This window comes from Scyliorhinus canicula, chromosome 1 (genome assembly GCF_902713615.1).
Source record: "Scyliorhinus canicula chromosome 1, sScyCan1.1, whole genome shotgun sequence".
Classification (NCBI taxonomy): Eukaryota; Metazoa; Chordata; class Chondrichthyes; order Carcharhiniformes; family Scyliorhinidae; genus Scyliorhinus; species Scyliorhinus canicula.
Window position 1 is genome coordinate 229940143 of NC_052146.1, and position 27141 is coordinate 229967283.

General features: G+C 50.9%; 1 protein-coding gene across 5 annotated transcripts in view; it reads right to left on the reverse strand.

Moving 5' to 3' along the window:
- rel (v-rel avian reticuloendotheliosis viral oncogene homolog) overlaps nucleotides 1-27141 on the reverse strand; it is a 77143-nt gene that overhangs the window by 15083 nt on the left and 34919 nt on the right. For all 5 annotated transcript variants that reach the window (XM_038809150.1, XM_038809159.1, XM_038809141.1 and 2 more), the window contains exons 5-6: nucleotides 26821-26912; nucleotides 2038-2178 (exon numbers count right to left, since the gene is read on the reverse strand). In XM_038809150.1, the coding sequence (XP_038665078.1) occupies nucleotides 2038-2178; nucleotides 26821-26912 (233 nt within the window). The remainder of the gene's footprint in view (nucleotides 1-2037; nucleotides 2179-26820; nucleotides 26913-27141) is intronic.

Consider the following 27141-nt stretch of genomic DNA (forward strand, 5'->3'; position numbering starts at 1 on the left):
CAGCTAACTACTGTGCTACCTTGCCGCCCCTAGTGGCTCATTTAAATACCCAGGCACTGAATTCACCCAGCGCCCGGGACTCAACGGACGCCCCTGCGAGTCGTGGTCAGAGCGCCATATAGCACTGATCCACAGAATTGTGGACCATGTGTAACGACACCTTGGGTGGTCTTGCAGGCCATTGGAGACACCCAGCTGGTCGGAGACAGGGCTGGGTGGTACCCTGGCCAAGGTGACCATGCCAGGTTGGCACTGCCAGTGGTCAGGCCCTGGGAGGGGGGGGGGGGGGGGGGCTTGCCAATTGAAGGGGTGAGGGGGACCTGAAAGGAGGTGGGGGGAGATTCTGGGCTGCCAATCAAAATGGCGCCCTGATCTGTGAACAGCTATTCCTGCTGGCATGATCAGCCTGCCAGCAGGAAATCCCGCCCCAGCGGGGAGAAACCTCCAAAGGCCATAAAAAAGTGCTGCAGCCGGCACGAAACACCCCACTGAATGCTCTCAAAAACAGGCTTTATCATTTGTCCATTGAATTGCATCCATAGTCTTTTCGTATTATATATCCCCTCTTATCACTGAGCAGTGTCTCTCTCTCCATTTCCAGTACTTTCAATTCCCATTTCTAGTTTTTTGTGTTTTTTGGCTTTATAGAGTCATAATGGCACAGAAAGAGGGCGTTTTGCCCATCACATCCAAGCCAACTCTCTGTGGAGCAATCAATCCAATTCCCCACTGTGGATCTGCAGGCCTGTAAATTTATTTCAGTCACGCCCATCCAATTTCCTTTTGTAATTATCGATTGTCTCCGCTTCAGCCACTCTCGTAGGCAGCAAGTTCCAGTTCATTGCCACTTGCTGTGTAACAACATTCTTCCTCACATTCCACCTGCATCGGTCTTCCAACACCGTAACTCTGTGCCCGCTGGTCCTTGTACTGTCAGCCACTGGGAACTATTGTTCCTTTTCTGTCTTATCTCAACCAGAGATTATAACATTTTATTCCTTGGATGATCAATTTGGTGGGGGGGGGGGGGGGGGGGGGGCTGCAGGTTTCAGTTGCACTTTTATTCACTAGATTCAGACAGAACATTGATTTTATGGAAAAATACTAATTTATGCATTGGGTTAGATTCAAAATTTCAAGTGCTGAAGATGAAGACTTTCTTCTAACAAGTTGATTCCCCTAATCCCCTCCTCTCTTTTCTCAGATTATGCTCAAGTCTTTTTCTATCCAGCACCTGCAGTGCTCAAATTGACTAAAGCAGAGTATGTTGTCAAAATTAACTTAACATTAAGGTGCAAGAGTACAGCAAAAACCAAGTGGACACGTGTAAACAGTGCATATTGAAAAATTACATAGAGGGGGAGAGGAGGTCTATAGAAATAAAAGACGCTGAAGACAGGTATATAGAATGGGTCATTATATCAGTAAGTCTTTGAGAACTTTACATATGTTTAAAACATTGTTATCTGTACAGAAAGTAATAGGTGTAACACCTTTCACAACATCAGTGCATCCCAGAGGATTTTTACAATGATTGCAATGCTTCTGAAATGTAGTCATAATTGTATCATGAGAAACAATGCAACTAATTTGTGCACAGCAAGCTCCCAGAAAAAGCAATAAAGCGATAAATAACCAAATCAGCTGCATTAACGATGCTAGTTGCGGGATCAACATTGGTCATGATGTGAGAACACATTTTGCTCTTCTAAATAGAACCAAGAAACCTTTTACAAGCCAGACCTTTAAGGAGTGAAATTCATGAAATATTTTTTACACAGAAGGGTGATAGAAGTTTGGAACTCTCTTCCACAATTGGCAATTGATGCTAGGTCAATTATTAATCTCAAATTTGAGATTATTAGATTTTTGTTAAGCAAAGATATTAAGGGCTCTGGAATTAGATCAACCATGATCCGATTGAATGGTAATACCGACTTAAAGGACAAAGTGGCAAGTCCTGTTCCTAGTAGTGTAAAAGAATGAGACAGTCAATGCACAGGGAAAAGTAATGAGGTAATAATTATTGAAACTCACTGTTATCATATATAGGGTTTGAGACAACTGGTGGAAGAGCTCTTGAGAAGCTGCCATGTTCATCAGGAAGAAACACTTGGAAACACAATCTCACCACATTCAGATCATAGTCTTCAACTTGAAGCAGCTGTTCCTGTGGAACTGAAATTTTAAAAAATGGTACAGAGATTTGTCAGAATTTGAAGCTGTGGAATCAAAGAGTACAATTTTGGTACGTTGATTTTCTAATACACTGTGCTGTACAGTAATGTATCATGGTTTTACATCGGGGATGTTGTATTACACTGTACTACAGCATAATATGACATGTCTTTACAGCTACAATGTTTTATATGGTAGACTCTGAACTGCATTTCGGTGATTCTTTTATTTAGGAAACATTTTATTGAGGCATTTATAATTTGAACATTTTCACATATTAACGGTCTAAATAACAGAACGGTCCAACACACACAAAAAACCCACAGTAACATACCCAACGTCCACCCACACTAACTCCCAGCTACCCATACATTAGATTCCCTGCCCTTATCTTCCCCCCCCCCCCCCACCCACCCACACAATCACGTATGCACGCAAACACGCACTCACACATACACACACCTTCTGTGGTTCTTTTGGCCATGCTAAAATAACAGTTTAGTTTTACCAGTGGAACAAGAGAGACCAATCTGTTCTAGTGTCAGGCTATTTGACCAGCAAACCCATTTCTAAATTGCTAAGCATTTATAAGACATCAATAACAAGACTTCAAACTGGAAAATGTCAAATCTTAAAAAAGAGCTAATCACGAAGTGGCAAAATAGTAGTTAATATCACTAACCTACATTTAATAATGATCACCTCCTCCTCCAGACTATCTACTAGTGTCCAAGGCCATCAAATTTTAAACTATGCTTAACAACAAAGTCACAAAGCCTGATAAGGTCAAACCATAAATGAGGTTACACTTCCTTCTGAATAATGCGGCAGCTAAACGTAAAAGTTGTTGTCACAGCCGAGTCATTCCACCCCCAAATGTGAGTAGGCAATGTTGACACCCACTATGTATTTTTTTGGTGGTTGATTTCAAACCATTCTACGCAACAAGAGGAACACCTTCTGCTAATGTCAACAGTTTATTTTAAATCCAAAAAAGGTCAGCTGCAGAAAATTTTACATTCAGAGGTTTGATTAGAACATTTTCATAAACTCTCCAATTGTGTGACTAGAGCCTCTCGTGCAACATAGTGAACCCAGTTGACATTTATAGCTTTTAATATTTGCATCACCAACGATAGCATCATAGAATCACGACAGTACAGAAGTAGACCATTCAGCCTATCAAGACTGCACCCTTGGAAAAAGCACCTTACCTAGCCCCACGCTATCCCTGTAACCAAATAACCCCACCTAACCTTTTGGACACTAAGGGCCAATTTAACATGCCAATTCACCTAACCTGCACATCTTTGGACTGTGGGAGGAAACCCACGCAGACACGGGAAGGACATACAAACTGCACACAGACAGTAATCCGAGGCTGGAATTGAACTTGGGTTCCTGACGCTGTGAGGCAGCAGTGCTAACCACTGTTCCACCCAAATTGAGCACAAATTAATGGTATACTAGTCTGATATTAATACTGATAAAAAGGGACTTCCGGTTGCGGCTATGCGGAGCTAAGCCGCACGTTCGGCAGCTCCCGCTATTTAGGGACTTTTGGGCCGTTTCGAGGGCCCCAAACGGCGCTGTTTTTACGCAGCCCGGTGGGGGAAGGTGCCTGGAAGAACTTGCCCCACACTATATGGTGCTCACCCAGAGTGGGACGAAGAAAAAGGCTGCAGCAACTCCCCCAAAAAAACGGGGGAAGGAAAACAAAATGGCGGCCGGCGCAACACCCGAGGACTGGTGGAAGTGGGCGCAGGAGCAACAGGCCTCGCTCCTACGTTGTTTTGCTGAGCTGAAGGCTGAGCTGCTGGACTCCATGAGTGCAACTATGACCAAGCTGCTTGGGACCCAGGCGGCCCAGGAGGAGTCTATTCGGGAGTTGCAGCAGCAGGCCGTTGAAAGGGAGGAGGAGGCAGTGGTCCTCGTGGGGAAAGTGGAGTTGCACGAGGCACTTCATAAAAAGTGGCAGGACCGCTTGGAGGAGCTGGACGTTCGCACGAGTTGAAAGAATCTGAGGATCCTGGGCCTGGCGGAGGGGCTGGAGGGGTCGGATCTCCCGGCGTATGTGACCACGATGCTGAGCTCGTTGATGGGAGCGGGGTCCTTCCATTTGCCCCTGGAGCTTGAGGGAGCTCACAGAGTGATGGCCAGGAGGTCCAAGGCAAATGAGCCCCCGAGGGCGGTGCTGGTGCGGTTCCATCGATTCAGTGACCGGGAGTGTGTGCTGCGCTGGGCCAAGAAAGAGAGGAGCAGCAAGTGGGAGAATTCGGTGGTGCGAATCTACCAGGACTGGAGTGCGGAGGCGGCAAAGCGGCGGGCCGGGTTCAACCGGACGAAGGCGGTGCTTCATGCCAAGCAGGTCAGGTTTGGAATGCTGCAGCCTGCGCGTCTGTGGGTGACATACAAGGACCGGCACCACTACTTCGAGTCCCCGGAGGAGACGTGGGCCTTTGTACAGGCGGAGAAGCTGGACTCGAACTAGGACCTGGGGACATACTTTGGCCGTCGTTGTTTCCGCTGTGGCTGTTTTGTTTCAACTGTTTCAACTTTTTTAACTTCGACATGTGTGTTATGTATGCTGGTTTTCTGTTTGCTCTGTTTACAGGTGGGTTTGTTTGTTGGGCATGGTTGGGGGTTAGGTGGGGAGTGTTGGGGGTTTGTGTTTTATATGTTCTCTTCTGTACGGGGCTGGGGATTGAGGTGAAACTGGATTTTGGGGAACTGCGTCAGAAGGGTGGGGTGTGGCAGTGTGAAAGCGCGGGCTTTCCTCTGGTCTCCCACGCTGCGGGGCAGGGGGGTGGAGCTTGCGATGGGGGCGGGGCCTCTACGGGTCTTTTTTCCCGCGCTGCAGCAATGCCAAGGAGGTGTGGCAAGAGGGGGATGACCTAGCCTTGGTGGGGGGAGGTGGGGGCGGGGGGGGGGGGGGGGGGGGGGGGGGATACCGGGTTGCTGCTGGAACAACTAGGAAGGAGCCGATGGGGGCCGGGGGGGAAGAGAGGCGTTATCGCCATGGGGAACGGGTCGAGCGGGGTGTGCTGGCCTGGGGCGAACATCTGCCAAGCTATGGCTAGTCGGCGGGGGAGGGGGGCGGGTTGCCCTCTGATCCGGCTGATTACCTGGAACGTGAGGGGGCTGAACGGGCCGGTTAAGAGAACCAGGGTGTTTTCCCATCTAAGGGGGTTGAAGGTGGACGTGGCTATGCTCCAGGAGACCAACCTGAAGGTGGCGGACCAGGTCCGTCTGAGGAAGGGGTGGGTGGGGCAGGTTTATCATTCAGGATTGGACGCGAAGAACCGGGGGGTGGCGATTCTGGTGTGGAAGAGGGTGGCGTTTGAGGCGGCTGAGGTGGTGTCGGACAAGGAGGGCAGATATATCATGGTGAGGGGTAGGCTGCAGGGAGAGAAGGTGGTGCTGGTTAATGTATATGCCCCGAATTGGGATGATGCCGGCTTCATGAGGCGATTGTTGGGCCGCATCCCGGACCTGGAGGCAGGGGGCCTGATCATGGGGGGAGATTTTAACACAGTGCTGGATCCCACACTGGACCGGTCCAGTTCAAGGACGGGTAGGAGACCGGCGGCGGCCAAAGTGCTGAGGGGATACATGGACCAGATGGGAGGGTTGGATCCCTGGAGGTTTGGGAGACCGAGAGCGCGGGAGTATTCCTTTTTCTCTCACGTCTATAGGGTTTATTCTCGGATAGACTTTTTTGTCCTGAGCAGGGGATTGATTCCAAGGGTACAGGATGCCGAGTACTCGGCCATAGCGATTTCGGACCATGCCCCGCACTGGGTTGATCTGGAGATGGGAGAGGCGCGGGAACAGCGCCCGCTCTGGTGCCTGGATGTGGGGATGCTGGCGGAGGAGGAGGTGTGTAAGAGGGTTCGGAGAAGCATTGAGGGGTATCTGGATACCAATGATACGGGGGAGGTCCGGGTGGGGATGGTCTGGGAGGCTCTGAAAGCAGTGATCCGGGGGGAGCTGATCTCCATCCGGGCCCACAGGGAAAGGAGGGAGAGGAAGGAGAGGGAGTGACTGGTGGGAGAGCTCCTGGAAGTGGACAGGAGATATGCGGAGGCACCGGAGGAAGGGTTGCTGGGAGAACGGCGCAGGTTGCAGGCCAATTTTGACTTGTTGACCACCAGAAAGGCGGAGACACAGTGGAGGAGGGCGCAGGGCGCGGTATATGAGTATAGAGAGAAGGCGAGCAGGATGTTGGCGCATCAGCTCCGTAGGCGAGATGCGGCTAGGGAAATTGGTGGAGTGAAGGATGGGGGTGGAAATGTAGTGCAGAAGGGGACAGAAGTAAACGGGGTCTTTAGGGACTTTTACGAGGAACTGTACCGGTCGGAAGCTCCGAGGGGGAGAGAGGGGATGGAGAGCTTCATGAACAGGCTGTGTTTCCCAAGGGTTCAAGAGAGGCTGGTAGAGGGGCTGGGGGCGACGATAGAGTTGGAGGAGCTAGTCAGGGGGATCGGACAAATGCAGTCAGGTAAGGCCCCGGGGCCGGACGGGTTCCCGGCGGAATTTTACAAAACATATGCGGACCTGGTGGGTCCCCTGTTGGTGCGAACCTTCAATGAGGCATGGGAGGGGGGGGCTTTGCCCCCGACGATGTCGCGGGCACTGATCTCTTTGATCCTAAAACGGGATAAGGACCCCTTGCAGTGTGGATCATATAGGCCTATCTCGCTCCTTAACGTAGACGCTAAGTTGCTGGCAAAGATCCTGGCTACCAGGGTAGAGGATTGTGTGCCAGGGGTAATTCACGAAGATCAGACAGGATTTGCCAAGGGGCGGCAGCTCAACACGAATGTGCAGAGACTGCTCAATGTTATCATGATGCCGGCAGTGGAGGGGGAGGCGGAGATAGTGGTGGCGCTGGATGCAGAGAAAGCGTTTGATAGAGTTGAGTGGGGGTACCTGTGGGAGGTGCTGGAGAGGTTTGGATTTGGGGAGGGATTCATCAAATGGGTGAGGCTGCTTTACGCAGCGCCGATGGCGAGTGTAGTCACAAATGGAAGGAGATCGGAGTATTTTAGGCTTTATCGTGGGACCAGGCAGGGGTGCCCCCGTCCCCCTTACTCTTTGCACTGGCGATTGAACCGCTGGCCATGGCGTTGAGGGAGTCAGGGAAATGGAGGGGTCTGGTGCGGGGTGGAGAGGAGCACCGGGTATCGCTGTATGCGGACAACCTGCTGTTATATGTGGCGGACCCAGAGGGGGGGAATGCCGGGGGTGATGGAGCTGTTAGCGGAATTTGGGGGCTTCTCGGGCTATAAGCTAAATTTAGGAAAGAGCGAGGTATTTGTAGTGCACCCGGGAGATCAAGAGGGGGGAATTGGGAGGCTCCCTTTCAGGAGGGCAGTGAAGAGTTTCAGGTACCTGGGGGTGCAGGTGGCCAGGAGTTGGGGGGCTCTCCATAAGCTTAACTTCACCAGACTAGTGGAACAGATGGAGGAGGAATTTAAAAGGTGGGACATGGTGCCGCTATCGCTGGCGGGCAGAGTGCAATCCGTCAAAATGACAGTTCTCCCGAGGTTCTTGTTCCTCTTCCAGTGCTTGCCCATCTTTATCCCTAGGGCCTTTTTTAAAAGGGTGACCAGCAGCATCATGGGATTTGTTTGGGCGCATGGCACCCCGAGGGTGAAGAGGGTCTTCTTGGAGCGGGGTAGAGATGGGGGGGGGGGGGGGGGGGGCTGGCGTTGCCCAACCTCTCGGGGTGCTACTGGGCGGCCAACGTGTCGATGGTGCGTAAGTGGGTGATGGAGGGGGAGGGGGCAGCATGGAAACGGATGGAGAGAGCATCCTGTGGGGATTCAAGCCTGGGGGCCCTGGTAACGGCGCCGTGGCCGCTCCCTCCCACGAGGTATACCACGAGTCCGGTGGTGGCGGCTACCCTCAAGATTTGGGGGCAGTGGAGGCGACTTAGGGGAGAAGTGGGGGGCTCGTTGGAGGCTCCGTTAAGGGGGAACCATAGGTTCGTCCCGGGGAACATTGATGGGGGATTTCAGGGATGGTACAGAGCGGGCATTAGACAGCTGAGGGACCTGTTTATCGACGGAAGGTTTGTGAGCCTGGGGGAGTTGGAGGAGAAATTTGGGCTCCCTCCGGGAAACATGTTTAGATATCTGCAGGTAAAGGCATTTGCTAGACGGCAGGTGGAGGGATTCCCTGCGCTCCCCACGAGGGGGGTAAGTGACAGGGTGCTTTTGGGGATCTGGGTCGGGGAGGGGAAGATATCCGATATCTACAAGCTTATGCAGGAGCTGGAAGAGGCGTCAGTAGAGGAGCTGAAAACGAAGTGGGAGGAGGACCTGGGGGAACAGATCGAAGACGGAACATGGGCTGATGCCCTGGAGAGGGTAAATTCTTCCTCCTCGTGTGCGCGGCTTAGCCTCATTCAATTCAAGGTGCTGCATAGGGCCCACATGACTGGGACGAGGATGAGTAGGTTCTTTGGGGGTGAAGATAGGTGTGTCAGGTGCTCGGGGAGTCCAGCGAACCATGCCCATATGTTCTGGGCATGCCCGGCACTGGAGGAGTTCTGGAAGGGGGTGGCGAGGACGGTGTCGAGGGTGGTGGGATCCAGGGTCAAGCCAGGATGGGGACTCGCGATCTTTGGGGTTGGGGTAGAACCGGGAGTGCAGGAGGTGAAAGAGGCCGGTGTGCTGGCCTTTGCGTCCCTAGTAGCCCAGCGAAGGATCTTGCTACAATGGAAGGATGCGAGGCCCCCAAGCGTGGAGACCTGGATCAATGACATGGCGGGTTTTATTAAGCTAGAGAAGGTCAAATTCGCCCTGAGAGGATTGGTACAAGGGTTCTTTAAGCGGTGGCAACCTTTCCTCGACTTTCTGGCTCAACGATAGGGTACGGGGACAGTAGCAGCAGCAACCCGGGGGGGTGGGGGGGGGGGGGACGATGACTATGTTTGTTTATTTTATTTAAATTTGATTTATTTAATTTTAATTTATGGTTAAGTTTTCTTGTGGGGGGGGGGTGGGGGGTGTGCGATACATGTGATGTTACGGTTTGGGGGGATTTGTGGGTGTTATGGGGCAGTTAGTTGCATATTATTACTTGTTATATTTTTATATTTTCTGTAAAAAATTCCAATAAAAATTATTTTTTTTAAAAACTGATAAAAAGGATCAGTACAATATTTTACCTTCCAAAAAGTTCAGTCTTTGAATTTCATATTTTTCATGTCATGCCTACTATACGAATTGGTACCAACTATAAATGGTGGATTGTATTTTGCACTGTCTGGCTAAAATGTCAAAATTATTTAACCACATCTCAGTTGTACAGTACTTTTTAACAACACTTAAAATTTCAGCTGAGACAATGCAGCAATTTAGGAATTTAAATGCAAGAATATGTTTGAAGGTGCCGGATAATATGCATTACATTTTCTGAACAATTGTACAGAATTTTCTTTGGAAGTTCAAAATAGGGCACGTGATTTATTACCACTTAGACCTGGTCAGAAACCAGCATTTCACCATCTATGGGAATTTTTTACTCAACACTTGGGCAGCAAGTCGCACTGTAGGCAAAATGGCGTAATTCACAGGATTTAGTGCAGTGTTTTTCAAACTTTTTTCCCAGGATCTACTTTTGCGGCACATGCCAGCCAACCTTTGCAACATGCCGGCTGACCTTTGTGACACACGCCTTATTCCCTTCCCTTTAATGTGAAAGCAGAGCCTGGTTAGTCCTCATCATCTCACTCCAATGAGGATTACAGGAGGAGAGGGCAAAGTGCATATCAGGTTCAGACCTCAGCTTGTTCCTTTATGATGTCTTCATCTTTGTGAGAATGGAAAATCCAACCTTGCAACAAAACGCTTGTTTTACGCAGCACTGGATACTCCAGAATGCAGTCACGTGGGCTTTTAGTATGTTTTTGATGTGTTGTCACAGGTCATGGACAGCGGCTTAGTCTTTTCATTTGGAGTCAGCTGTAATAACTGACGCTGGGGTCTCAACCTCAAAATCGGAAACTTCTCCTCTCATTTACCAGCACTTCCCTCCATATAACATCCATGGGTTTGCTTCCTTATTTACATTGGCATAATTGACAAAACCATCCCTCAAGAAATCATCTTTATACTGCTTTGTTCCAAGTTTTTTGTTTGTAGGCTGTTCACCAGAGCCGCTGGAGCTCTATACAGAGCTAACATTAACACTGCTCTGCCGTGGATTCTCCTGAGCAGCTCTCCAGCAGATTCTAATGAGAGATTCTGGCCAGTAGGTACACTGCCTATTTGTGTCTCTTGCCATCTCTTCCTTATAACAAAATGATCCATCTTCACAGTCCTCTTGTTTTGCTTGCTAGCAGCTGGAAAATGGGAAAGGCTCTCCTCCGTGATTTGGCGTCAAAAGCACATATGTACAGGGCACTTAACATCAGGTGTACGTGGAGGGTGCGTGGCCAGCTCACTGCTGTCACTTATGGACGGAAGACAGCACACAGCCTGATTTTGTTCTCATTTAAACGCCGATAGTGGTCGCCATTCTCAATTTAAATGCCGGTAGCAGCCGTTGAACGCTTCTCCCGCAATCGGGACCATTGTGGGAATACCATGACCAATTGCTCCATGACCTTCCTGACACCTGCCTACGACCCATGGGTCGCAACCCACACTTTGAAGAACCTCAATTTAATGGAACAAATCATCTATCTTCTGTCTGTGTGGAGTCTGCATGTCCTCCCCGTGTGTGCGTGGGTTTCCTCCGGGTGCTTCGGTTTCCTCCCACAGTCCAAAGATGTGCGGGTTAGGTGGATTGGCCATGCTAAATTGCCCGTAGTGTCCTAATAAAAGTAAGGTTAAGGGGGGGGTTGTTGGGTTACGGGTATAGGGTGGATACGTGGGTTTGAGTAGGGTGATCATGGCTCGGCACAACATTGAGGGCCGAAGGGCCTGTTCTGTGCTGTACTGTTCTATGTTCTATGTTCTATCTTACTTATTTCCAGCTGAGTACATTTTGCTGAAGGAAAGAGCAATTTTCTGAAGAAACCTCATCAAAAAGTGAATGAATGCAATATTTTTAAAATGACTTCTATGTCATAACCAATGTAAGGTAAAACCTTAAAAAGTTGTTATAGAGTTGTGAATACTTTAAAATTGTTAATGAGTTTCTGGTCTTAAAACAACCTTCCAGCACTTATTTTCTATCATTTTATCCCTACTCCATTTGTTTCCCAGTCACTCACTAATCCATAGACAAGTAACATGTCACATGAGTGCTGGGTGAGCCATGGTTGTTTCGATTTCTTAAGTTCGACAACTCAGGCACAGCCTGGAAGTTGATCTTGTCCAAGATCCCTCCCACAATTATTGCTTCAAAACCAAACTTCTGTCAAGAGGTTGCTAGGAGGTGAAAGAAAGCGGCCAAAAAGTTAATCATCTTCTGACTTCCTTGAACTTGCTATGGGGGAAGCACCTACCCTCCTTGCAGCATTGCCCTGAATGACAAGAGCTGAAATGTGAAAAGCTCCATGGGAAACAGTGGGGACAAACCCAAGTTCCATTATGTTGGATGGAGCTGTACCCTACTTCTTTCACAGCTAAATAGGGTGTTCAGTGATGTGCTGTCGGAATTGTGTCCTTCATCTCTTGAAAATGATTTTTAAAATTAAAATTGGAAGAAAAAAAAAATCGGACGTGGGATGGTATTATTAATTGGTCCAAAGGTGTAGCACAAGAATTACAGGGCCACATGTGGAAATGAGCCAATTTCGGAATGTCCTCATTTCATCACACCACTCCCATTTCAAAGTAAAACGTAGATGGTGCTTCTTTACTTCAACTGCTATTGGATTTGCTGAAATGTAACTGATACTGTTTGAGAATGTCAAACATTAGTCAGCATGTAACATCCTAATTTGTCAGTATTACAACCTCATTTTTAAAAATTCTCCTTTTTCACATTTTCTCCCAAATTTACACCCAACAATAAACAATAAGCAGTAATGAATGTAATGTCAATCCCCATATCAATAACAACGATCCCATCCTCCCACCAAACCTCCAAACATTAGCCCGCATGTTAACATAAACAAATGACAAAGAGGAATCAGGAATCACCCATAGTCACCATTAACGCATACAGTCTCCTCCCCCCCAGCCCCTTAATGTTCGATGTGATCCAATTCTCAAAAGTGCATAATGAATAATGCCCATGAATTCTAGAGCCCCTCCACCCTTCCCCTCAGTTCAAATTTGACCTTTTCAAGCATCTATAATTCCAGCAGGTCCCCCCCGCCATGCCAGGGCGGAGAGGTTGATCTCCACCCTAACAGGATCCGCCTTCGGGCGATCAACGAGGCAAAGGCTACAACATCTGTCTCCGTGCCCGTTTCCAACCCCAGCTGGTCCGGCACCCTGAATTTGGCCTCCTGAGGGCCCGGGTCCAGTGCCACGTGCACCACTTTAGAGATTACCCTAAACACCTCCTTCCAGCAATCCTCCAGATTTGGACAGGACCAAAACATATGAACGTGGTTTGCGGGGCCTCCCCCGCAACGTTCACACACATCTTCTACCCCCTCAAAGAGCCGGCTAATCCTCACCCTTGTAAGGTGCGCTCTATACACCACCTTCAGCTGCATCAGCCCCAACCTCGCACACGAGGTGCAGGCATTCAGTCACCGCAGCACCTCACACCAGAACCCCTCCTCCACACCATCTCCCAACTCTTCCTCCCACTTTGCCTTGATCCCCTTTAGCGGCACCTTCTCCTCCTCCAAAATAGCCCCGTAAACCGCCGATACTACCCCCTTCTCCAGTCCCCCTGTCGTCAGCACCTCCCCCAGCAATGTGGAAGCCGGCTCTACTGGGAAGCTCTGTATCTCCTTTCTGGCAAAGTCTCGAACCAGCATGTATCTAAACATTTCCCCCTGCTCCAGCCCATACTTCGCTCCCAGCTCCCTCAATCCCGCAAAACGACCCCCAAGAAACAAATCTTTTAGTGTCCTAATTCTTTTCTTCTTCCATCTCCGAAAATTTTCATTCCACTTCCCTGGCTCAAATCTATGGATCCCCTGAATCAGCATTTCCCTTGAACCTGCCCCCAACCCGAAGTGCTGTCGAAACTGCCTCCAAATTCTCAACGACGCTATTACTACCGGACTCCCCGAGTATCTTCCCAGGGCCATCGGGAGCGGCGCTGTTGCTAGCACCTTCAATCCCGGCCCCCTACCCAAACTCTCCTCCATTCTGACCCATTGGGAGTCAACCCTTCTGACCCAGCTCCGTACCTTCTCCACATTTGCCGCCCAGTAATAACACATCAAGTTCGGAAGACCCAAACCCCCTGCCTGCCTTCCTCTCTGTGGTAGCAAAAACCTAATTATTAACAAGTCCTCTATAATGCCGGGACTGAATGTATCAGTATTTAAAATTTTATATTCGAGATCTACTACAATTGGAGTTCACACAAATTAGATTATACATATATGGCACGATTCAGCGACGGTGTTGCATCCAGCGCTGTTCTGGGTGCTGAGTGGCTAGCAGGAGTGACAGTGTAGCATCCAGCAGTGTTCTGGGTGCTGAGTGGCTAGCAGGAGTGACAGTGTAGCATCCAGCACTGTTCTGGGCGCTGAGTGGCTAGCAGGAGTGACCGTGTAGCATCCAGCGCTGTACTGGGTGCTGAGTGGCTAGCAGGAGTGACAGTGTAGCAGCCAGCGCTGTTCTGGGCACTGAGTGGCTAGCAGGAGCGACCATGTAGCATCCAGCACTGTTCGGGGCCCTGAGTGGCTAGCAGGAGTGACAGTGTAGCATCCAGCGCTGTTCTGGGTGCTGAGTGGCTAGCAGGAGTGACAGTGTAGCATCCAGCGCTGTTCTGGGTGCTGAGTGGCTAGCAGGAGTGACAGTGTAGCATCCAGCGCTGTACTGGGTGCTGAGTGGCTAGCAGGAGTGACAGTGTAGCATCCAGCGCTGTTCTGGGCACTGAGTGGCTAGCAGGAGTGACCGTGTAGCATCCAGCGCTGTTCTGGGCGCTGAGTGGCTAGCAGGAGTGACCGTGTAGCATCCAGCTCTGTTCTGGGTGCTGAGTGGCTAGCAGGAGTGACAGTGTAGCATCCAGCGCTGTTCAGGGCACTGAGTGGCTAGCAGGAGTGACAGTGTAGCATCCAGCGCTGTTCTGGGTGCTGAGTGGCTAGCAGGAGTGACAGTGTAGCATCCAGCGCTGTTCGGGGCACTGAGTGGCTAGCAGGAGTGACAGTGTAGCATCCAGCGCTGTTCTGGGTGCTGAGTGGCTAGCAGGAGTGACAGTGTAGCATCCAGCGCTGTTCTGGGCACTGAGTGGCTAGCAGGAGAGACAGTGTAGCATCCAGCGCTGTTCTGGGCGCTGAGTGGCTAGCAGGAGTGACAGTGTAGCATCCAGCGCTGTTCTGGGTGCTGAGTGGCTAGCAGGAGTGACAGTGTAGCATCCAGCGCTGTTCTGGGTGCTGAGTGGCTAGCAGGAGTGACAGTGTAGCATCCAGCTCTGTTCTGGGTGCTGAGTGGCTAGCAGGAGTGACAGTGTAGCATCCAGCGCTGTTCTGGGTGCTGAGTGTCTAGCAGGAGTGACAGTGTAGCATCCAGCGCTGTACTGGGTGCTGAGTGGCTAGCAGGAGTGACAGTGTAGCATCCAGCGCTGTTCTGGGTGCTGAGTGGCTAGCAGGAGTGACAGTGTAGCATCCAGCGCTGTTCTGGGTGCTGAGTGGCTAGCAGGAGTGACAGTGTAGCATCCAGCGCTGTTCGGGACGCTGAGTGGCTAGCAGGAGTGACAGTGTAGCATCCAGCGCTGTTCTGGGCACTGAGTGGCTAGCAGGAGTGACAGTGTAGCATCCAGCGCTGTTCAGGGTGCTGAGTGGCTAGCAGGAGTGACCGTATAGCATCCAGCGCTGTTCAGGGCGCTGAGTGGCTAGCAGGAGTGACAGTGTAGCATCCAGCGCTGTTCTGGGCACTGAGTGGCTAGCAGGAGTGACAGTGTAGCATCCAGCGCTGTTCTGGGCACTGAGTGGCTAGCAGGAGTGACCGTGTAGCATCCAGCGCTGTTCTGGGTGCTGAGTGGCTAGCAGGAGTGACAGTGTAGCATCCAGCGCTGTTCAGGGTGCTGAGTGGCTAGCAGGAGTGACAGTGTAGCATCCAGCGCTGTTCTGGGTGCTGAGTGTCTAGCAGGAGTGACCGTGTAGCATCCAGCGCTGTACTGGGTGCTGAGTGGCTAGCAGGAGTGACCGTGTAGCATCCAGCGCTGTTCTGGGTGCTGAGTGGCTAGCAGGAGTGACCGTGTAGCATCCAGCGCTGTTCAGGGCGCTGAGTGGCTAGCAGGAGTGACAGTGTAGCATCCAGCGCTGTTCTGGGTGCTGAGTGGCTAGCAGGAGTGACCGTGTAGCATCCAGCGCTGTTCAGGGCGCTGAGTGGCTAGCAGGAGTGACAGTGTAGCATCCAGCGCTGTTCTGGGCACTGAGTGGCTAGCAGGAGTGACAGTGTAGCATCCAGCGCTGTTCTGGGCGCTGAGTGGCTAGCAGGAGTGACAGTGTAGCATCCAGCACTGTTCTGGGTGCTGAGTGGCTAGCAGGAGTGACAGTGTAGCATCCAGCGCTGTTCTGGGCACTGAGTGGCTAGCAGGAGTGACAGTGTAGCATCCAGCGCAGTTCTGGGCACTGAGTGGCTAGCAGGAGTGACAGTGTAGCATCCAGCGCTGTTCTGGGCACTGAGTGGCTAGCAGGAGTGACAGTGTAGCATCCAGCGCTGTTCAGGGCGCTGAGTGGCTAGCAGGAGTGACCGTGTAGCATCCAGCGCTGTTCTGGGTGCTGAGTGGCTAGCAGGAGTGACAGTGTAGCATCCAGCGCTGTTCTGGGTGCTGAGTGGCTAGCAGGAGTGACCGTGTAGCATCCAGCGCTGTTCAGGGCGCTGAGTGGCTAGCAGGAGTGACAGTGTAGCATCCAGCGCTGTTCAGGGCGCTGAGTGGCTAGCAGGAGTGACAGTGTAGCATCCAGCGCTGTTCAGGGTGCTGAGTGGCTAGCAGGAGTGACCATGTAGCATCCAGCGCTGTTCTGGGCACTGAGTGGCTAGCAGGAGTGACCATGTAGCATCCAGCGCTGTTCTGGGCACTGAGTGGCTAGCAGGAGTGACAGTGTAGCATCCAGCACTGTTCTGGGTGCTGAGTGGCTAGCAGGAGTGACAGTGTAGCATCCAGCACTGTTCAGGGCGCTGAGTGGCTAGCAGGAGTGACAGTGTAGCATCCAGCGCTGTTCTGGGCACTGAGTGGCTAGCAGGAGTGACCGTGTAGCATCCAGCGCTGTTCTGGGCACTGAGTGGCTAGCAGGAGAGACAGTGTAGCATCCAGCGCTGTTCAGGGCGCTGAGTGGCTAGCAGGAGTGACAGTGTAGCATCCAGCACTGTTCTGGGTGCTGAGTGGCTAGCAGGAGTGACAGTGTAGCATCCAGCACTGTTCAGGGCGCTGAGTGGCTAGCAGGAGTGACAGTGTAGCATCCAGCGCTGTTCTGGGCACTGAGTGGCTAGCAGGAGTGACCGTGTAGCATCCAGCGCTGTTCTGGGCACTGAGTGGCTAGCAGGAGAGACAGTGTAGCATCCAGCGCTGTTCTGGGCACTGAGTGGCTAGCAGGAGTGACAGTGTAGCATCCAGCACTGTTCGGGACGCTGAGTGTCTAGCAGGAGTGACCGTGTTGCATCCAGCGCTGTACTGGGTGCTGAGTGTCTAGCAGGAGTGACCATGTAGCATCCAGCGCTGTTCTGGGCACTGAGTGGCTAGCAGGAGTGACAGTGTAGCAATCCAGCGCTTGTGCAGGGTGCTGAGTGGCTAGTAGGTAGTGACCAGTGTAGCATCCAGCAGCTGTTCATGGGTGCTGAGATGGCTAGCAGGAGTGACCATGGAGCATCCAGCGCTGTCTGCATGGGACCCTGAGTGGCTAGCAGGAGGTGAACAGTGTAGGCATCCAGCGCTGTTCTGGGTGCTGGAGTGGCTAGCAGGAGTGACAGTGTAAGCATCCAGCGCTGGTGTTCTGGGTGCTGAGTGGCTAGCAGGAGTGACAGTGTAGCATCCACGGCGCTGTTCTGGGTGCTGAGTGGCTAAGCAGGAGATGACAAGTGGTAGCATCAGCGCTGTTTCGGGCACTGAGTGGCTAGCAGGAGTGACAGTGTTAGCATCCAGCGCCTGTTCTGGGGTGTGGGTGCTGAGTGGCTAGCAGGAGTGACAGTGTAGCATCCAGCGCTGTTCTGGGTGCCTGAGTGGCTAGCAGGAGTGACAGGTGTAGCATCCAGCGCTGTTCTGGGTGCTGAGTGGCTAGCAGGAGTGACCATGTAGCATCCAGCGCTGTTCTGGGTGCTGAGTGGCTAGCAGGAGTGACAGTGTAGCATCCAGCGCTGTTCTGGGCACTGAGTGGCTAGCAGGAGTGACCGTGTAGCATCCAGCGCAGTTCTGGGCACTGAGTGGCTAGCAGGAGTGACAGTGTAGCATCCAGCGCTGTTCTGGGTGCTGAGTGGCTAGCAGGAGTGACCGTGTAGCATCCAGCGCTGTTCTGGGTGCTGAGTGGCTAGCAGGAGTGACCGTGTAGCATCCAGCGCTGTTCTGGGTGCTGAGTGGCTAGCAGGAGTGACAGTGTAGCATCCAGCGCTGTTCTGGGCACTGAGTGGCTAGCAGGAGTGACAGTGTAGCATCCAGCGCTGTTCTGGGCACTGAGTGGCTAGCAGGAGTGACAGTGTAGCATCCAGCGCTGTTCTGGGTGCTGAGTGGCTAGCAGGAGTGACCAGTGTAGCATCCAGCGCTGTTCTGGGTGCTGAGTGGCTAGCAGGAGTGACAGTGTAGCATCCAGCGCTGTTCTGGGTGCTGAGTGGCTAGCAGGAGTGACCGTGTAGCATCCAGCGCTGTTCTGGGTGCTGAGTGGCTAGCAGGAGTGACAGTGTAGCATCCAGCGCTGTTCATGGGTGCTGAGTGGCTAGCAGGAGTGACCGTGTAGCATCCAGCGCTGTTCTGGGGCTCTGAGTGGCTAGCAGGAGTGACAGTGTAGCATCCAGCGCTGTTCTGGGTGCTGAGTGGCTAGCAGGAGTGACAGTGTAGCATCCAGCGCTGTTCTGGGTGCTGAGTGGCTAGCAGGAGTGACAGTGTAGCATCCAGCGCTGTACTGGGTGCTGAGTGGCTAGCAGGAGTGACAGTGTAGCATCCAGCGCTGTTCTGGGCGCTGAGTGGCTAGCAGGAGTGACAGTGTAGCATCCAGCGCTGTTCTGGGCACTGAGTGGCTAGCAGGAGTGACAGTGTAGCATCCAGCGCTGTTCTGGGCGCTGAGTGGCTAGCAGGAGTGACCGTGTAGCATCCAGCGCTGTTCTGGGTGCTGAGTGGCTAGCAGGAGTGACCGTGTAGCATCCAGCGCTGTTCGGGACGCTGAGTGGCTAGCAGGAGTGACCGTGTAGCATCCAGCGCTGTTCTGGGTGCTGAGTGGCTAGCAGGAGTGACAGTGTAGCATCCAGCGCTGTTCTGGGCGCTGAGTGGCTAGCAGGAGTGACCGTGTAGCATCCAGCGCTGTTCTGGGTGCTGAGTGGCTAGCAGGAGTGACCGTGTAGCATCCAGCGCTGTTCTGGGTGCTGAGTGGCTAGCAGGAGTGACAGTGTAGCATCCAGCGCTGTTCTGGGTGCTGAGTGGCTAGCAGGAGTGACCGTGTAGCATCCAGCGCTGTTCTGGGCACTGAGTGGCTAGCAGGAGTGACAGTGTAGCATCCAGCGCTGTTCTGGACGCTGAGTGGCTAGCAGGAGTGACAGTGTAGCATCCAGCTCTGTTCAGGGCGCTGAGTGGCTAGCAGGAGTGACAGTGTAGCATCCAGCGCTGTTCTGGGCACTGAGTGGCTAGCAGGAGTGACCGTGTAGCATCCAGCGCTGTTCTGGGCACTGAGTGGCTAGCAGGAGTGACAGTGTAGCATCCAGCGCTGTTCTGGGCACTGAGTGGCTAGCAGGAGTGACAGTGTAGCATCCAGCGCTGTTCTGGGCGCTGAGTGGCTAGCAGGAGTGACCGTGTAGCATCCAGCGCTGTTCTGGGTGCTGAGTGGCTAGCAGGAGTGACCATGTAGCAGCCAGCGCTGTTCTGGGCACTGAGTGGCTAGCAGGAGTGACAGTGTAGCATCCAGCGCTGTTCAGGGTGCTGAGTGGCTAGCAGGAGTGACCATGTAGCATCCAGCACTGTTCTGGGTGCTGAGTGGCTAGCAGGAGTGACCATGTAGCATCCAGCTCTGTTCAGGACGCTGAGTGGCTAGCAGGAGTGACCGTGTAGCATCCAGCGCTGTTCTGGGTGCTGAGTGGCTAGCAGGAGTGACAGTGTAGCATCCAGCGCTGTTCTGGGTGCTGAGTGGCTAGCAGGAGTGACAGTGTAGCATCCAGCGCTGTTCTGGGTGCTGAGTGGCTAGCAGGAGTGACAGTGTAGCATCCAGCTCTGTTCTGGGCACTGAGTGGCTAGCAGGAGTGACCGTGTAGCATCCAGCGCTGTTCTGGGTGCTGAGTGGCTAGCAGGAGTGACAGTGTAGCATCCAGCGCTGTTCTGGGGCCCTGAGTGGCTAGCAGGAGTGACGGTGTAGCATCCAGCGCTGTTCTGGGTGCTGAGTGGCTAGCAGGAGTGACCATGTAGCATCCAGCGCTGTACCGGGTGCTGAGTGGCTAGCAGGAGTGACAGTGTAGCATCCAGCGCTGTTCTGGGCACTGAGTGGCTAGCAGGAGTGACCGTGTAGCATCCAGCGCTATTCTGGGCACTGAGTGGCTAGCAGGAGTGACAGTGTAGCATCCAGCGCAGTTCTGGGTGCTGAGTGGCTAGCAGGAGTGACCGTGTAGCATCCAGCGCTGTTCTGGGTGCTGAGTGGCTAGCAGGAGTGACCATGTAGCATCCAGCGCTGTTCGGGGTGCTGAGTGGCTAGCAGGAGTGACAGTGTAGCATCCAGCGCTATTCAGGGCACTGAGTGGCTAGCAGGAGTGACAGTGTAGCATCCAGCGCTGTTCTGGGCACTGAGTGGCTAGCAGGAGTGACAGTGTAGCATCCAGCGCTGTTCTGGGTGCTGAGTGGCTAGCAGGAGTGACCATGTAGCATCCAGCTCTGTTCTGGGTGCTGAGTGGCTAGCAGGAGTGACCGTGTAGCAGCCAGCGCTGTTCTGGGTGCTGAGTGGCTAGCAGGAGTGACCGTGTAGCATCCAGCTCTGTTCTGGGTGCTGAGTGGCTAGCAGGAGTGACCGTGTAGCATCCAGCGCTGTTCAGGGTGCTGAGTGGCTAGCAGGAGTGACGGTGTAGCATCCAGCGCTGTTCGGGGCTCTGAGTGGCTAGCAGGAGTGACAGTGTAGCATCCAGCGCTGTTCTGGGTGCTGAGTGGCTAGCAGGAGTGACAGTGTAGCATCCAGCGCTGTTCTGGGTGCTGAGTGGCTAGCAGGAGTGACAGTGTAGCATCCAGCGCTGTACTGGGTGCTGAGTGGCTAGCAGGAGTGACAGTGTAGCATCCAGCGCTGTTCTGGGCGCTGAGTGGCTAGCAGGAGTGACAGTGTAACATCCAGCGCTGTTCTGGGCACTGAGTGGCTAGCAGGAGTGACAGTGTAGCATCCAGCGCTGTTCTGGGCGCTGAGTGGCTAACAGGAGTGACCGTGTAGCATCCAGCGCTGTTCTGGGTGCTGAGTGGCTAGCAGGAGTGACCGTGTAGCATCCAGCGCTGTTCGGGACGCTGAGTGGCTAGCAGGAGTGACCGTGTTGCATCCAGCGCTGTTCTGGGTGCTGAGTGGTTAGCAGGAGTGACAGTGTAGCATCCAGCGCTGTTCTGGGCGCTGAGTGGCTAGCAGGAGTGACCGTGTAGCATCCAGCGCTGTTCTGGGTGCTGAGTGGTTAGCAGGAGTGACCGTGTAGCATCCAGCGCTGTTCTGGGTGCTGAGTGGCTAGCAGGAGTGACAGTGTAGCATCCAGCGCTGTTCTGGGTGCTGAGTGGCTAGCAGGAGTGACCGTGTAGCATCCAGCGCTGTTCTGGGCACTGAGTGGCTAGCAGGAGTGACAGTGTAGCATCCAGCGCTGTTCTGGGCGCTGAGTGGCTAGCAGGAGTGACCGTGTAGCATCCAGCTCTGTTCAGGGTGCTGAGTGGCTAGCAGGAGTGACAGTGTAGCATCCAGCGCTGTTCTGGGCACTGAGTGGCTAGCAGGAGTGACCGTGTAGCATCCAGCGCTGTTCTGGGTGCTGAGTGGCTAGCAGGAGTGACAGTGTAGCATCCAGCGCTGTTCGGGGCCCTGAGTGGCTAGCAGGAGTGACAGTGTAGCATCCAGCGCTGTTCTGGGCACTGAGTGGCTAGCAGGAGTGACAGTGTAGCATCCAGCGCTGTTCTGGGTGCTGAGTGGCTAGCAGGAGTGACAGTGTAGCATCCAGCGCTGTTCTGGGCACTGAGTGGCTAGCAGGAGTGACAGTGTAGCATCCAGCGCTGTTCTGGGCACTGAGTGGCTAGCAGGAGTGACAGTGTAGCATCCAGCGCTGTACTGGGTGCTGAGTGGCTAGCAGGAGTGACCGTGTAGCATCCAGCGCTGTTCTGGGTGCTGAGTGGCTAGCAGGAGTGACAGTGTAGCATCCAGCGCTGTTCTGGGGCCTGAGTGGCTAGCAGGAGTGACAGTGTAGCATCCAGCGCTGTTCTGGGTGCTGAGTGGCTAGCAGGAGTGACCGTGTAGCATCCAGCGCTGTTCTGGGCCCTGAGTGGCTAGCAGGAGTGACAGTGTAGCATCCAGCGCTGTTCTGGGTGCTGAGTGGCTAGCAGGAGTGACCGTGTAGCATCCAGCGCTGTTCTGGGTGCTGAGTGGCTAGCAGGAGTGACAGTGTAGCATCCAGCGCTGTTCTGGGCACTGAGTGGCTAGCAGGAGTGACAGTGTAGCATCCAGCGCTGTTCTGGGTGCTGAGTGGCTAGCAGGAGTGACCGTGTAGCATCCAGTATCAGGAGTCCACCCACTGCCATCTCTGATTTCATTGCAAACCCACTCCCTGACCTTTGATTTGGCTGAAGTGTGATGCTCGTGTCTAAAGCATACAGGATCTGGACCTGGACCTAGCCCTTCCTGACCCCTTATTAAAAATTCAGCCCCATATGCTCAAAGTTTTCAAAACGATGCAGTATGAGATTTTGCAAGAAGTCTATAGGTCACTAGAACAAATGCAATGGATTTACCACAAGATAAGTCAAATCTGCAGGATGGAACAAGGACAAAGGAGATCTCAAGTCAGAAACTTGAATCCAAAGATACCCTCAGTTTGGGAATTTGAGATCCAAGGATTCAATAAAGTCTGTGCTATGTTTTTATGTGCAAACTTACAGGGATACGGCAGTGGAGTGGGAGGAGGTAGAATGTTCTTTCAGAGAGCCAGTGCAGACTTGGTGCACTGTAAAGATTCTGTGATTATGCCTAGGGATTCCAAATGAAGGAGATGTAAACCTTGCAGAGTGAGGCAGGATTAGAGATCTTTAACCACTGGATAATACTAATATTCAAGTAAAAACTACTGAGTTTACTATAACGATATACAAGAATAGCATTGGGGAAAGATAAGCAAAGCATACAGCAAGTATCAAGATTCTGGATTCCATTTTCAGACAGTGACCACAAGTAGAAAGAAGAGATGAAAGAAAGAAATCTCATCTGGAATCAACGTGGCAGGACATGAGATGTGATGATATATTTTATACGATTGCCTTTGTATTTGAAGCAGCTAGTTTTCTGGAAATACATACTATTACAGTTACTTTTTTGTTTGTATTTTACCGCACCATTATAAGAAAGCAAAATGAAAAATGCTCATTAAAATAACATTAATAACAGCACTTGCGAAGTTATAAATCCAAGAGATTTTTTGAGACCTGCTGAAGAGTGAAATGTTGTTCAGCCGCTCTTCTGAAAAGCTATATACCAAATGGAATTTTTTTCTACATTATTATACATCAATTTTCAAAACTTTGCAAATCTAAAACTTTTACTAAATCTGTGCCATTTTAAAAGGAAAGATTGTAGTATTTTTTAGGTAATATATTGTTTCAGCCTTTTTGAAGTGCCTGCAATCGACCTTTTAATTAAATAAATATGGCTTACAATTACAGAGTTTAACCGACATAACTAATATTAAAATGAAATAGATTCGCTTCAGACCATAGTGGGGGCAGTTTACATTTAATTTTACTATAGACGGTAAAACAAGTTTCAGACCTGGGGCCCATTTCCTGTATTCAGTTCCCTTTTAGACACCACAGTTTCACAGACACCAACTTCCTGATATATGCTTACTGCACAATTACTACCAAAAGGTTCATGCTGCAAAACCTTTGGTACACACACACTCAACAGTTCAAATGCTTCAAATTTAGGAACTGCAACTGTTCCTCTCTCTTTGCTACATAATTTATTGTGCTACTCTAATGACTACATCCTGTTTTCAACTATGCACAGTTTTTAAGTAAAGCAGATTCTTCTTATTAACGTTACACTTTGCAATACGTGACAGTATTTATAACAGTTACATGTGGTTTGGCAAGGAAACAGATTTTTCTTCACAACATACACGGGGTGACTTAAAATATCACATGATATATTCTTTAGCAATACCACTGAAGGAACAAACGACCAATCCACACACATGTGCTGGCCGACCCCCATCCCCCACCCCCGTGGCAGTGCACACGGTGGGAGGGGAGAATATAAATTTCATTCACAGGAATGGACTACCTGCTCATGCTAGAACATTATATATTGACATCAATGGAATGGAAATTGGGTAGGCGATTTGCTCCACCAGATTACTGCCTACACGATAAAGATGAAAAATTACTCCAGACTGAAAATCAAGTACAGTTTTAGGGTATAGTTATCTGGTGGGGCTTTATCCTTACTACCCAGTTGTTTAGTTGCCACATTAAAGAAAGCCAAGGTCCATCATGTGAATTTGATCACAGAACAAAATCACAAGTGAGGCCTTCATTGTGCTGGGCTCAGCAGCACGTAGACCAAACTCAGAAAGTTAAGATACCATGATAGGCCATATCTCCCACATGGATAACTACAGAATTCTCAAACAGATTTTCTATGTGCCACTATATTAGGGCAGACATCGGCAAGGTGGTCAGTATAAAAGATAGAAGGACAATCTAAAAAATGAGCCTTACAAACCTATGCATTGCTGACTGTGTATTTTGGGTACACATTACAACTGAATAGCCCAGAAGGCGGCAAGCAATGAAATTAGGTTCAACATATTTAGAAGACCATCTATGCAGAACACACAACTTTCAATGTGCACAGAGGAAAGTCAGAGGTGGAGCAGATGCAGAAGCTCCCCCAAGCATAAACAACAACATGATGTGTCAGTCCATGCCAATCCCACATGGGACTCTTCAGTTATGAGAAGGCCCACTGAAGATGATAAAATCACCCATAGCTTGGACAGACTCAAATAGTTTTTAAAAAAAGAGTCTGGCTGGAATTCTCCGGCCATTGGGATTCTCTTTTCCTGCCGGCAATGCTGCCCCACCCGCAGGTTTCCTGGTAGCGTGGAGTGGCTTCAATTGGAAATTCCATTGACAAGTGGCAGGAAGAGAGAATCCAGTCACTAGTGAACAGCACGCCACCGAGAAACATGCGGCCTAGGGACTGGAGAAGCAATCCGTGGACCCCCCCCCCCCCCCCCCCTCCCAACTCATCTATTGGGGGCGTCTTTGAGCTACCCCACATCCCACCTCATATGGGCTGGGAACCCCTAGCCCGATCCCCAGCACGAGTACCTTCACAGTGCCCCTGCCAGGATGGAAGTGTCACATGGGCACCCTGGCAGTACTAGGCTGGCACCCAGGTGGCGCTGCCAGGATGCCCTGGTGACAGAGTGCTATAGTGCCAGGGTGGCATCAGAAATGCCAGGATGGTACCCTGCCCAGAGGCCAAACACCTGGGGGCCTCTGATCACCTGGGAGTCTGCCCCCCCCACCCCCCCCCCCCCCCCAACCCCCAGGTGCCATTCCACCTTGTCCCCGTTTGTGGGGGGGTCAATGCTAAATGGCACCTGGCTGGGGTCTCCTCAGCAAGGCTGGTAGATCCCGGGGGTTGGTAAGTTCCGGTGTAGGCATAGTTAAGTGAGCAGTTAAGCTCACTTAACAATGCAAATCTAGATCCCGCCTACAAGATCGTTAGATTTCTCGGAGCGTAATAACAGTAGGGAATCCTGGAAGAGGCCTCTCACGGGATTTAACTCTGGCGACCTGTCCCGTTCCGATTCCGGCAGGACATGGACAGTAAATCGCACCCAATGTCACTGAGAAAAGGCTTTTCTTTCTGTCTAAAATTTTTACATTTCAATAATTTCTTTACTGGTTTCTTAGTCCGCCATTTCAGAAGCCTGAGGAGGATTGACAAAACTAAGAAATACCTCTCAAGTACTCATTTACAATCCCCCAGTTTCAATGTAGGGGGATCAACTCAACCCAAGCTATAGTGAACATCTTGACTTTCCAATGTGTGCAAACTATATGTTCTAATTTCCCCTTTTAGTTCAGCTCAATGCTAATTAAGGTAAGTAACAAAGATGATGTAACTGGAGTTGTGGGTGGCACCAGGTCTATGAGCCACAATTGAACTAATTAGCCAAGTTTAAATATGCGTAATATTTTTGGCGAGTACCTAGCACACTCCCACATTTCTGAGAGTTTATGAACTCTGAAGGAGGCCGTTGCAAATGCAAAGGTAAAGTAAATAAAAAGATACCAACAAAAAGCCATCACCGTGCAGGTTTCACTCACATGCTACTAGTAGTGATACTGCCAGAGTACTGGGGCCACCTCACCCATTTACCTGTAGATGATGCACAACTTGAGGGAAAGGTGCAAAAGCAAGTGTGGGAGGGGGGTGAAGGGCTGTATATTCATATTGGGGAAAAGTGATTTAAACGTTTTTAAGCTTTTGAAAAACAGTTTGAACACTTGTCTGAGCTTCTTCGCAAAAAAAAACACAAATCTAATTCCTTCAAGTATATCATCTTCAGCCAATTTTGTAAGGAACCATTCCAAGACCACAGAAAGGGATACAATTATTCTACAATCTTACTTGGTTCCTAATGAAGCAGCTGAACGGAATGTTTTCATGATATTTAAAGTCAATCTTAGTTTGGATTACATAGGTGCTTGCAGGTGATTTAAACTTGCGTTGCACATTGGCAGTCATATTCACTCGCACAGTCATATTCACTTATGGAAAGAGTGTGGTTTTCTTTTATTCTGGATATCCAATTTGAAAAACTCTTGCATCCCGTCTCCCCTCGATTGTGCCTAGGGTTAAGTTTACATCATGCTGCCGTAACAACCCGTGCTCGGCAAGTTGTTTAATGGGGCTGAACCCCCAATAACCAGAGCAGATTCCTCAACGTGGCTGAAAACTCAAGGCATTTGCAAATACAAATGGAGTATCGGCTGCCACAACAGGGCATTGAGCAATGTCAATTAGTTGCAAGCAATCAATGTACATTTATCCAAGACTCAAGGGATTGAAACACTAACAGCTATTTGAAAGTATGAAAGATTATACCAGTGTAGTTTTTTTATATGTAAAGTGAAATGAAAAACTAAACATGTGAGAGGGCAGAAGAGGAGAGAATTCCTTACCTGCAAAGGGGTTGAGGCTTCGCTGAATCCGAAGTAGAATTGCCCCCTTTACTTCTTTCTTCTTCACACACTGAATTCCCAAGTTCTGAAAGCTGAAAGATTGTGGAGCAACTTAATACACAACACAAAAAGGAAACCATGTTCATTGTGATATCAAGGAGATAAGCTATTGTTTGAATAAAGTTTAATTGACATCAGGTCTGAACAGTGAGCAACAACAGTAGCAAAGGTTACTTTGTGGCAAACAAATAAATTCTCAATGGAAATCAACTTAAGCTACTTGTTAAGTAGCAGCATCAGCTACGTACAAGCAAAACTCGT